A 13,252-nucleotide genomic window follows, 5' to 3' on the forward strand; every position below is an offset into this window, starting at 1 on the left:
TATGTTACACATAGTTATAAAATTTTTCCCTGCTTTCTTCTGATAGACTACATTAGAAACTGCATCATTGGTAAAGGAGGTAGCTACAAGGGAACGGTATCTATCACTAAGAGTGGCATCAAATGCCAGCCCTGGAATTCCATGATCCCTCATGAACACAGGTAAGAAAAGCATGGAAAAAAGCGGGTAGAACCTTTCTTTTTTACATGTGTGTTAGCAATCTCCTGTGAGTCCTTCAGAATAATCCTACGGTTCTATAATAATGGCCAATTTTGCTGAATTGCATTAAGCCAAGGGTTACGTGAATTCATGACTGAGATTCAAAGGTGAATAAATTTATCATGAAGATGAAGCCTAACAGTATCTTACCTCAAAAATGTCAGCTCATACATCTTGGTGTTGGTGAGGAAGTAATGAAAAGGTGATTAAAAAAAAAATTTCCCCCCCTCCTCTCTTTGCCTTCCAGAAACTACAGCACTCTGCAGCTGGAGTGGAAAGGTTGACCCTGATATAAAAATGGTGGATCAGATTCTGGCCTGAGCCAGGGCCTGACTATACTTTAACTATGGTGGTACACAACCTTGGCTACACTTTAAAAATCACCTGCTATGAGCTCTTAATAAATCTCACCACCCAGGCATCAACACAGGCCAATTAAATTAGAATCTTTTAGGGGAATAACCCATGCACTGGTATTTTGTTTTTTAAAGCTCCCTAGATGATTCCAAAGTACTGACAAAACTGAGAACCTCTGCTAATAAGTCATACCAGAGACTGACCAGCTTTCCCATGTTACCTATTGCCTAATGACTTGAGAAAACTTCTCATTGCTTGGAAATTAAATGTCTACATTGCAGAGAAGAATTGTGTTCATTGTAACAGATGAATTCTATTTAAAGATGAGTAAACACAGCATCCATGGGCTCATTAGTCTGAGAGTTTTAATCATCATGGAGGAAACATAGATTTCTAATACTCGCTAAAGAACTAAATTTAGCCCCAGTTTTTCAGGATTTATTTCACAAATAATTTGGACAGGAACCAAGGTAGTTTAAAACAGTTCTCCCTGGTTAGTAAGTGCATTGGAAGATCTAGTTTACCATGAGCCAAGTATCTTGCTGAATAGTCTATCTTGTTTATCTCATTTAATCCCCCCAAGAACCACATAGTGGGTGGTTTTATTAATTCTGTTTTATATACAGTGAAACTGAAGAACAAAGAGCCTTAGGAACTTTTTAAGGTCATGCACAACTAGTAAGTGCTCTGGCCAGAATGTGAACCGAGCCAGTGTCACTGTATAACCTGTGTTTTTAACATAAAATAGAGCATGAAACACTGAGCAGTAGGACGCATACTGTGAATTGTTTTTGTAATAATGTTGATGACTTTGCCTTGATTAATTCACTTTTTTATCTCATTTCATTCATTTTTTTCTTTGAAGATTTTATTTATTTATTTGACAGAAAGAGAGAGAGAGATCACAAGTAGAGAGGCAGGTAGAGAGAGAAAGGGGGAAGCAGACTCCCTGCTAAGCAGAGAGTTGATGTGGGGCTCAATCCCAGGACCCTGAGATCATGACCTGAGCCGAAGGCTTAACCCACTGAGCCACCCAAGCACCCCATCATTTCATTCATTTTTGAGGAGCATAATTATGCAAGATGATTTTACTTCTATAAACAGACATGAGTTAATTGTCCCATTTATAAAGAAAAAGAGTTAGTTGCTCTACACTGGAATCAAACCTGTGATTCTGGCCTAATTTCACACTTGCTATTAAGTATCTAAGCCTATTAGTTTACCGGGTTCTAATAACAGAAAACAACTAATTTTTGCCCCAAATTAGTTACTTACAATAACACACAAATACCTCTGAAATATAGCATTATATTACAAAGCAAAAAATCCAATATAATTGGTTTCTTCCCTCATAAGCATTTGCATGGTGTGACTCCCATGACACCATATGAGGAAAAATTTTATTTAAATAGATCAATCTAAGTTTTTCATGAACAAAGGAATAGCATTTGAAATCAATCCTACCCTAGTTGAGTACACTGGACTGACCCAGTAGAGGTCTTATTTCAACCCAAATTCTCTATGATTGTGATTCTGTGTGAGAAGAGTACATGTGAAATAGATCTCCCTGGGAACTGGCTTCCCAGTCCAATCAGCTATTTTACCAACAAACATTTCCTTGTGATATAGAGATTTAGGGCTGAGAAGATCTTGTATATTAATCAAATCTTCTTTTGTTTGTTTTTTTGTTTAACAATGGAAACACTTAATTTTTATCAAGTAGCAGATTATTGGTCTATCTGCATGAAAACTTAACACTTTAAAGTTAAGTGTTATCTAAAGATTAACTTTATGAGAAATGGAAAAAATATATATACATATATCTGTCTGGAAGAGTGATTTATTGTCGACTCCTAAATTGAAATTATTTTACAAGTAGCTTAATGGGAAGATGATGATAGATGATGAAATTAGTATAGAAGCTTAACCAGAAAATCAGGTGACTCGATATCTACATCTATATCCTTCACTGGCCACCAGCATTCATTAATGAAGCAGATGATGGAATAGATCAAGTTTCCCATAAATGTAGTTTATATTAAAAGAAAAGAAAAGGTGACTAGCACCCAGGAGAACCAATTTATAATTCAAAGTATATGATGATATAACTAAGCTTTAAATATTTCTTTACTTCTCTCTCTTAAAGCCTTGCTAACAATGACAAAGAACCACCAATACTATATATGTGAATAAAAGTTTATTACAGAACCTTTGATTGGCAAAGGACTTGTGTGTAATTCAACATTGGTTGAATGAACATATAAAAGTGAAAAGAGCAGGGCTCTCTTCATGCCTTGGCCAAGTATAGCATGCTAAAGAAAAGAAGGCTATACCTTAGGACACAAAAGAAAATCAGCTAATTTGGGTAAAAAACCATAGACACCAAAGGATGAAAAAGAGATGACCAGACTGTCATGAATGTCCTCAAAAGGAATTTCATATGCATTGACATAGAATCATGGAAAGCACTACCTTTCCTTTTCAGTTAAATTTTATTAGTTCCAGTGAGAAAATATTATTCATATTTCTGCCATATCTATTTTGATTTTTAATTTTTCTCTCTTCTTACTTGTATTTTTACTACTAAACCATTGACTGATTCATTCACTACTTCTTTACAGCTTCTTTTTAGCTTTACAAATCCACTGGCAAGGTATATGTGTTCTCTGTGTGTTTGTGTGTGTATGTGTATACAACAAAGGTCTCCTCCAAAATCACTTATTTTTAACTAAATCCATTATTTAATTTCTTCTAAGTAAACTCAACACATAAAATGGCTAAAAAGGACCTTATAGTAAATTCGTGCCATATATCTTAAAAGTGAAGAAGTGAAAAGCAAAGAGTAAATAAATTAGGTAGGGACTAAAGACTAGTGTCATATAAGTAGCTAAATGATATTTTGGGGGCAACAATGTAGATTCTGTGATTAACAATAATTTATTCTTTCTACCCTACTATGCCAAGTTTTTTTTTTTCATAAAATAGAGTTATAGGAGCATTTTCTTAGGTAAATTTATGCATTTCTTTACAAAAAACAATCTGAAGTAAAAGTCAGTTTTGATTCTGTCAGAAAAATGAGTATTTCATTAGAAATTTATTATGAAAAGTTGTTGGAAAACTGGCAAAACTGTAAGAAAATTTCAAGCAGTGGAACAAACAAAAGGTATCTTAAGCTATTCTGGAATAAAAGGGCCAAAATTAATTTTAAAAATGCCTTCTTTGTATTTTAAAATTAAATACTGTTAGAAACTGTGAAATCATGATGAGCGTTAATTGTATTACAATTTACGTCAATCATATGGCCTGATGTTTAATTTTTGTTTCCCCATATGTAAAATTCTACTGAAGTAAGAATATAAATTCTATTTAAAGACATTTTGGAATTTCATAATATTTATAATACTAGTTTCCTTGAAAATGTTTGGTTAGTAGTAAGTCTCTTAAAGTAGACTTTTTTGAACCAATAATTTATATTTTCTGAGGACTTAACTTTGGTATATTTCATGTCCAAATGAAAAAATGTCATTATGAAATATTTCTGGGTACCCAGCGCACATCCATATACATTTTGTGGCACAACATAACAAAAAAACAATGATGTCTAAATAAGTTTCAATGGATCAGAAACACATTTGACTTCACTAGAAGTACAAGTCAGAAGTCAGAAATACTAAAAGTACAAATAAAGCTTTATAGCAACAATGAACTGAGTATCGAAAATGTAACTGGATTTTCAAAAAAAGTTTAGTGTCACCCATGGTATATATTCTTTCTTACAAGATTTTTTTGCAATCAGTCCAGCAGAAGAAAGCATCATTGAAGCCAATGCCACAAGCAGTACAAACGAATGAAAAAGTCATTGGATTTTTCTGATTTTGTATTGAAATACTTTATGCTGATAAAACTATAACTAGGACATTACAAATTTCAAAAGAAGGCAATGCATTATAGTCTCTGCACCCAGTGGCAAACTGTTACAAACAGTCTGGAAGCACTAATCCACTAAACCCCAATGCAGTGAAAATTGCTCATTTTTTGAAGAGAATAAATAATAATGTTTTTCACTGTGACAGGGTAAACACTACTAAATGGAGTGAGCTTAATAATAAGTAGCATTTATTGAATGTTGATTACTCATCTCTTTGAACTTCTCAAAAACACCCCCAAAAGCGTAAGATGCTGTAAGTTACGGTTATACTCCGTGTGCAGGTAAGCTAAAAGGCTGAGAGAGTCTAAATTACCTGCTGGGGTCTCTAGTTAGTCAAAGAGAGAACTGAAATTTGAATCCAGGTTTAATTTGATTCCAGACCTTTTGTTTGTGTCACTTCATCAACCTGTTTCTCAGCTAGGCAGAAAAAAAGAGGGCTATTCTTCATGAGAAAAGGAATAAACAAGTAATTATCTTGGATAAGCAGTGTAATAGTGAGATTTCAAGGTCGGCTGCAGTGTTTCTTCCATTCTCTCAGTGGCCTTGCTCAGTCACGTGCTGTCTTTGAGGGGAGCTTTGAAATTGTGGTTCGAACAATGTCAGTTAGGTTCTAGAATGATTGGCTATTAGCGACTCCAGAGATTAGTCACTGTTAATGATGTTGAATGTGGGCATTTGGTCGGGCAAATATTTATAAAATTTAAGCATCTTAAGGGTGGATGAAAATGATAAAGTTCAAGTTAATAGATACAGAAGTCTGAAGTAGAATAAAGGATTTCTTTACCTCAGGAAAAACTTGCCCACTGATGAGTAAAATTAAGAGGCCCAAAATAAAGTTGCATGCTCTTATACTGTAATGATTATCATTTTAAAACTAGCTTTTTGCCTTCGAGCTATCGGGGTAAAGACCTACAGGAAAACTACTGTCGAAATCCTCGAGGGGAAGAAGGGGGACCTTGGTGTTTCACAAGCAATCCAGAGGTACGCTACGAAGTCTGTGACATTCCTCAGTGTTCAGAAGGTAAATGAACCTGAATGCCGTGTGGGGCACTCTGCCCCCGCTTTCTGTAGAACTGCAACTCGCATTAAAGGTTAACAGAGATGAATCAAACCGTAATAAATATGTTGTTCATTCAAATGCAACTATAGATAATCATTTGAGCATTTTTACACGATATTTTAAAAACTGATTTTCATCAGATTAATACAAAGGGGTTATCAGTTTGAATTTCAACGGAGCCTGAGGCATCTCTCTGGGGAGAGTAAAAGTTTGGGCTTCCTCACCTACTGTCAAGTTCACATACCTCACAGTCTCTTCCCACATGTCACCTGAAAGGAGCCAAAGGAAGTTTAGCTCTTTAAGAGTCATGCTAATTCTATTCATCCAGCACCTGCTTCTGTAGAAAATTTTGTCAAACCTACCCGGAAGTGGTGTGGCCAGGGTCTATGAGCCCAGAAGAGAGTATGGGGAGGGGTCGCTGGAAGTTCGACCGGGTTGTGTGCCTTCTGGTGAAAAGCAAATCTGATACATAGACTGACACTACACACCATTGAGAATAGTACCTGAAGAGATCAAAGCCATAGAGCCCACACTGTCTTGAAGGCAGGCCCCCCAAGGCCATGTCTGTTTTTACCTCCCCTCACAGTGTAAAGGGGCCCTGTCCTCACTCTTGCACTGGAAAACTGAAGGCCTGACAAGAAGGAAGAGTAACCACTTCAGCATTGTATGTGGTTTCACTTTTCTTAGTTGCCTATCTACCGAACAGCTGGCTCTTCAGTTCTGTCAGAAACTAAAATTCTAAAAATCCAAATGAAATATGGATTAAGTTCTGATAGAAATTTAGTAGGATTTTGAAATACTTGGGGATAGAGGGCGGCTGGGACACTGTCCAATTTTTTATAGTAAGATATCTTACCTGTTTGTTATTAACCCAGTTTTTTAAACTATTTTTCCATAAATATCCATTTAATATTAGGTCGATATTGATCACATAAAAAGGCCATTGTTAGCGAATTGTCATGGAGAAGGTGAATTTGTTTTCTGTTGTTATTTAAAATTCTTGACTTCATGTGCTAGAGCCAGTTCCATCTCTGTTTGTAAATTCTTACTTTCCATTCCATATCATATTCTGTTCACTATAACTTCTTCATTGTTTTCTTCTCTTTTAAAAATAATAAACTGATCTGTGATAACGTTATGAACAAGTCTGTTTTGTATGAATAAATCTGTAATTAACATTTGTTTTAAATTTACACATGGAAGGAAAAAACTTACTTTTTTGGAGGAGCTCTCCATTATCACAGTTTTCTGAGGTTGAAAGTCATTGCAAGGAGTTTTGTTTAGTGATTTTTTTTTTTTTTTTTTTTTTGGACCTGGGAAAGTATTTTCAAGGGAAGGTAATTTGGTCAAACTTTAAATAGCTGAGCATTTATGTTATCTGCCTAGTTCCTGTGGGAATATGATGTCTCAATCCTGGTTTACAAGAAACTTCATCAAAATACACTGGCATAGATCTGGACTGATAAGACAACGTAGAATAAATATGCTAGAAAAGAAGTAATTGGAAAAATCTCATTTCGAGTTATCAACATCTCATTAGAATGTACATCTCTATTATCCTTTAATAATTTGAGGTTATTATATTTCCCTTAGAAAAGGGCAATGCTCATTACTATTAATGGCATATGATGTTATTGATCACCATGGCACTAAAGGTTGCAGATAGGCTTTTTCTGGAAGTAATTAGGAATCTGATGGTAGTTGAATAACCTCCTGGGAGAAGAGTGAACCAACACCTGCCCTTTGGGCTAAACATATTTCAGGGAGCGTGAATTGAGCTGTGATATTTAAATTCACACAATATTGAATAATGCGTTAGCAGGATTTTACTGAAGAGGATCTAAAATAAGAAGCACTGTCAAAATGTTAATAGAGAAAAACAGAGCTATTTTATAATGGGTAATACAAAATATACAAAATAATGTAGATGTACTTCTTGAAATTTTTGTAACTCTATTAAACTCTTGGCTAAATTGTCATCTGAAATTTATCTGAAAGTTTGGTTCATAAGAGAAGTATTTCTGATATCCAGTGATTAATATTATTTTCTCATAATTTAATCTTTGAAATATATTAAGCATTCCAAAAGAAAGTGAATACTCTCATCACATTTAGAAGCTTACACAATTATGTAAAGAAAATAATATCACGGTTGTTTAATTCAAATATAACAAACTGAGGTATCTAAAATCTGATTTCTTGCTTTAACACTTGCTTGGGATTTAGAACAAAGCAATCACCAGTTACTGGAACAGATGTCTCTTTTAATGACTGCCAAATATTCAAGTAAATACATTTTTAAGCCATACTCATTATTTTTAATAACTTACATTTAAAATCCCAAACAATACTGCTATAACTTTATATGTATAATTTTATATTCTGTGGAGAAGGACTTTTAAAAACAAAGATTTAAATAAAATGATTACTTATAAATGTGGGTTTGTAAAACTATCCATATTTCAAACATACAGTTTTGCTGAAGTAATCACCAGCATGGATTTTTCTGAGAGATATTTTCAAAATAGTTGTTTTAGTCTGTAAACTCAAATCACTTGTAGTTTTATAATTGAGAAAAGAACATAACAATCTTTGAGTTAGTTGGTTAGTATGATAAGAAAGATGTTGAATGAATCCTATTCATATTATAATTCATGTGTAGTTAATGCAGTTTTCTACTTTTGTTTAGGCCAGTGGTATATTTAGGAAAACTAGTTATGAATAGAAACATTTACTTAGTTTGAGTTTATGTGCCCTGGGACAGTATTTTGCTTTTGTTTTTTGAAGAGGACGAACTTGCTAGAACCATTAGAAAATACACTGGCAATAAAAGAGCCAAAAGGACATAGAGGAAGAGGGGTGATCCTCAGTGTTCTATAGATCATACTGGATGTTATGTGTTATATAGTTCATACTTTCACCTACGTCCCTGAGTAGATGGATTTGATTTCCATTCCTACTGCTCAACTGAGTTTGAACAACTTAGAACTTTCACAGAATTCTGGAAGTTTGAAAAGTGACTATGAGTTTAAAACTTGGCTTTCTTGAGGAAATTTTTACTAGAAGCCTGATGCTTGATGGAATAGTGAAACCATAAAATTTTCAGCCCGAGTAAGATGGCCAATCTACTTGCTCCCCTTCTCCCCATCCTCCAATAGGTGAGACTACAACAGGGCAACCTACTGTTATAAATAGTAAAGCAGAAGGGGTAATGAAGACAATGTTGAAAAGGCAGGAAGATTGACTTTCTAAAAGTATTGCTAAGACTCTATCTTAAAAGTATGACCAGTCAGAATGCATAAGAATCAAATTAAAATACATGAGACAAAAAGATTATTAGGAAGAATGGAATGAACCCTGGACTGTGGTCAGAAGGTCCGTGTTCCAGGCACAAGTCTGAAATTTTCTGTTTTAGGTAAGTCCCTTAAAACTTGTATAAGCCTTGTTTTCCTCATTGCAAGGGTCAAATGATTTCTTATATGTTCAAAGTACTGAGTAATCAAAGAATTTATAACTATAATATACTTGTCATCTCAGTTCTATCATAGGACACATTTATTCCCACCCCAACAACAACTTTCATTGTCTACCAAAATCTTACGCTATTCTTGCTGACTTTTATTATTTTTAAAAAATCTTCTTTGGTCTGCAACTGCATCCATAACTCTTTCTTCACTTTGCTATAAACATAATACACTAATTTACGTTTCTGTGCCATTTTATTTTATTTTGCTCCATAATAGCTTATCCAAATCCATCCATCCTTCAATATCTGAGTAAAATCCATTCTCTCCTACAAAGCCATTATCAATAAACACTTAGAACTTCTAGAGTAGGATGAATTATCCACACATTTGCTACTCAGTGTGAATTCTAAGGACCAGAAACATCAGTATCCCCTGGGAACTAATGATGGATGCCCCCGTCCTGATCCTCTGAATCAGAACTTGTTTATTAACAAGATCTCAAATTGACTTTTATATACATTGAAGTTTAGAGTAGCAGTGATCTACCACACTCATTCCTGTAAAGCAGTTATCTTATGGAATCATGTTTAATTTGCATAGTATTTTCCCTTAAGAAGATTAAAAATACTGAAGCTTAGGAAAAATGTTTTATAATAATCCCCACAATACTGCTTTGCAGAAAATAATTTAATTCACTCTCATTAGAAAGGGATCTACTCTTATCAACTTACATCTGCTAAAAAAGACATAGATATATTTCTGATTCCTGTGTACCATACAAGGCTAGAGAATGAACATGTGGACACTTAGTTCTTACATGTGACCATAGTATTCTATTCTACTTTTTCATTCAGTACAAAAGAACAAAGAATGATAAATGCCACATTATTTTCTGTGAAGATATCAAACCTTGCATTCTTCTGAAGAAGGGAACTAAATAAATCTGTACCCCGTTGAACTGGAAAGCTGAGATGTGATAATGCATAATCCATGTTGAACATGTTATTGTGGAAATGACCTTGGCCAAAAAGAGCACCTCTCATTTATGATCAGGTGTTTATCGACTGTAGTCTGGGGAATCTCAGAACTGAATGAGAAGAAGCTGAATTCATCTCTTGTCTTGTTCATAGATTAAGCTACATAAAAAGAAGTGGATGGATCAAGCCAAATGGTCTTATATTTCAGAAAGTTAATAGTTACTGTCCTATTAGGTTGTAAAAATCAAAGGTGCAGAAGTGATTATTCTAATATTATATCCCAAATTATTACAAATACCTATTAGGTCAGATACCAACGGATAAAGCTAAACATTTATATCTTTTCCCTGCTTTGGCTAAAGTTAGATGGTCAGTAGTCCCAAGATACAAATGATGTGTTTGGGGAAGTTTGCCGGATTCATAAGAAAGCCAAGCAATGATTTATTCCACAGGATTCCTGCTGTGCTACAAATCAACCTGTCCATTTGAGAAGTCTCATTTTCAGCTAGCTGATGTGATTCAGAGTGTTCAGTGCAACATAAGAGGCCAGCCAGAGGAGAACTATTAATTAACCTCACAGAATCATCAGTGGGGTCCTGCATAATTACATGAGCTTATACATTTTAAAGACAGTGAGTACAAGGAGTTCAATAGCAGGTCATCTTCTATCTTAGTCTAGATAAGAATGTAAGGCTGCCCAATTATTCAACATGGATACTCAGGAACAGAGAGGAACCATGATTTCTTTTAAAATATCGCTGTTCTTTGAATAGTACCACACTTATGTTTGAAGTTAATCTCTCAAGTTTACCTGGTCCTGATTTTGGCATTAAACCTAGGGGCATGATGTGTACTCATTTTAAGCTGTGTATCTCCTATTTATGTATTTTGAGGTACATTGAAAGAAGGGAATCATTCTACTGTCAGTAAGGACACTGAAATTCTGTGCATTTTAGACCAGGAAGGGGTAGATCTCAAGGGCCTGTCTTATATTTCCAGTTTCTGGGTGCTTTTTGGACAGCTATTGAAAAATTAGAAAGGAAGCGTCCTGGTACTATGAAAAAAATGCATAACACTAACTACACAAATCCCACGTAAACTATATGAAGAGCTCTGTGGGGAGTATTTTATGTCACTCTTCAAGGACATTAGACCCCAGTTCAACATTAAAGTGGTACATAAATTGTCCTAAAAATCTTTTTGCTAAACAGATGATTTAATGTTCTTTCAATGGAAAAGTGGTGTTCTGGATTTTTCTGTCAGAAGCAATTAACATGCCATACTTTAATTTTATTAGTTGAATGCATGACCTGCAATGGGGAAAGTTATCGAGGTCCCATGGATCACACAGAATCAGGCAAGATTTGTCAGCGTTGGGATCACCAGACACCACACCGGCACAAATTCTTGCCAGAAAGGTAAAATATTACCAAATCATCCTTCCAATGATTCTTTTTACAAACTGACATTTGCTCCATGATGAACTGCCTTTAGAAATTCTCTTTATATCATATTTTCTGGAGAGCCTTGGGGTGAAGGGACTCATGAAGTATATGAGAATTCTGGCTACACATTTGACTGGTGTCTGCTGAGTAGACTGAGTCCCTTGAAGTCATAATGGTCCTGAACACAGGAGCATCAGTGGGGTGCAGAAGAGGAGCACTAACAGAAGCTTCCTCTTTCTCTTCCATGGCAGGAAAAAGACAGAGGCTCATTAAGTAATGACCACAGTCCAAGCTATGGGAGGAGGCACTGTTGCTAGATACAAGCTAATGTCCTTGTAAAGCCACATCTTCAGTGACTGGGTAAAGTGGGGTCACATGTGTGGCACCATGACATAAGTTATGCCCATAGGAAGGGAATGCAAGGTGAAGCAAACAATTCTTTGGCTGCTTTATCCTAGCGTATTTTAGAATTGCCAGTCTGGAGAAGTCATGCCACCAAATCTACTTTTCTCCTCAGGATTGGGTTTTGAGATAAAATGGTTTAAAAAATATGTCTACCTTTGGTTCATTCATTTCATATGAAATATTTAGTTAAAAGTTACTTTATTTTTATTATAAAGAATAAAAATACAATTATAGGGGAAGCTTTATCCCCACCTTTCTGAAAGGTGTTTTTTTTTTTCTTTTTGTTTGTTTCTTGTTCTCTTAAATTAAATTCAAACTATGTGTTTTGGGTTTTTTTTAAATGTATCTCTTGTCTTTTAAGTGAGTGCAGAAGGAATATGGTAGCAATTAAAATCAAGTCACCAATTCAGGACCTTGTTAATTTAAAGGGAGGAAGGTATAGAGAGACTGGTGTGATGGAGTTTCTCTCTTGCCATGGTGGAAGAGAGGGCATGACCTAGAAGGGCTCTATTTTCAAAATTGAGCTATCATTAGTAACAGAACTATTGAAACCTAACTTTCAGTTTGAACTTTGAGCCATCCTCAGAAAAGGACCCCTTTTCTTAATGAGCATTCTACCTGAGGTCATGTTTATGTAATCTGTCCTTAATTGGGCTTTGTGAGAAGAAGATTCAGTTTGGGACCTCAGCTGGTAGACAGGTACCAATGGACCTAACTTACCAGCAAAAGGGATGTATTCTGTACTTACTAGATATGTGAGCTAACAGATGCAAAAGTTGATAAACAGCAGTTTTTGTAAGGCACAACAGGAAATCTTTTCTTCCCCCATCTAGTAGTAGCAAAGCTAGGTCGAACATTATTTTGTGAACTGAGGGGTGGGTGGTGTTTCCAGGCAGATTTACATGACACTTTTCTTGGTGTGGTTCGCAGATATCCCGACAAAGGCTTTGATGATAATTATTGCCGCAATCCTGATGGCAAGCCGAGGCCATGGTGCTATACTCTTGACCCTGACACCCCATGGGAGTACTGTGCAATTAAAATGTGTGGTAAGTTAAGGTCAAATTTATTGCTTCCTTTTCCTCTCACAGACTGGATCTAAGCAGGCGATTATTAGTGAGACAGGTTAACAGCTATTTTACTTGATGCTTTAGTGTGTATAGGTTTTACTGTTTTAAGAATGTGTTACATAACTCTACCCAAATTTTTGGAATTTTCAGAGTCATTGTTTTGAAAGAGATAAATATGCAAGTGAACATATATACAGAAAACATTTATAATTACGATGAAGGCCTAAACATTCTCATGTTATTAAAAAAAGAAAAACAACCCACTGAGGGAGAAAAAGATCAGGGATTATGGGCAGTATCCTAATGTCATTAGGGCCATAAAAG

At 35.2% G+C, this 13,252-nt stretch overlaps 1 protein-coding gene across 6 annotated transcripts in view; it reads left to right on the forward strand.

The window, feature by feature from the left end:
* Nucleotides 1-13,252, forward strand: part of HGF (hepatocyte growth factor) — a 99,813-nt gene that overhangs the window by 13,638 nt on the left and 72,923 nt on the right. For 4 of the 6 annotated variants that reach the window (XM_082692516.1, XM_082692512.1, XM_082692515.1 and 1 more), the window contains 4 exons: nt 47-161; nt 5,383-5,525; nt 11,306-11,426; nt 12,789-12,907. In XM_082692516.1, coding sequence (XP_082548642.1) covers nt 47-161; nt 5,383-5,525; nt 11,306-11,426; nt 12,789-12,907 — 498 coding nt within the window. The remainder of the gene's footprint in view (nt 1-46; nt 162-5,382; nt 5,526-11,305; nt 11,427-12,788; nt 12,908-13,252) is intronic. The other 2 variants (XM_082692514.1, XM_082692513.1) reach the window with 1 other exon arrangement.

Source organism: Mustela nivalis (genome assembly GCF_964662115.1).
Source record: "Mustela nivalis genome assembly, chromosome: 12".
Taxonomy (NCBI): Eukaryota; Metazoa; Chordata; class Mammalia; order Carnivora; family Mustelidae; genus Mustela; species Mustela nivalis.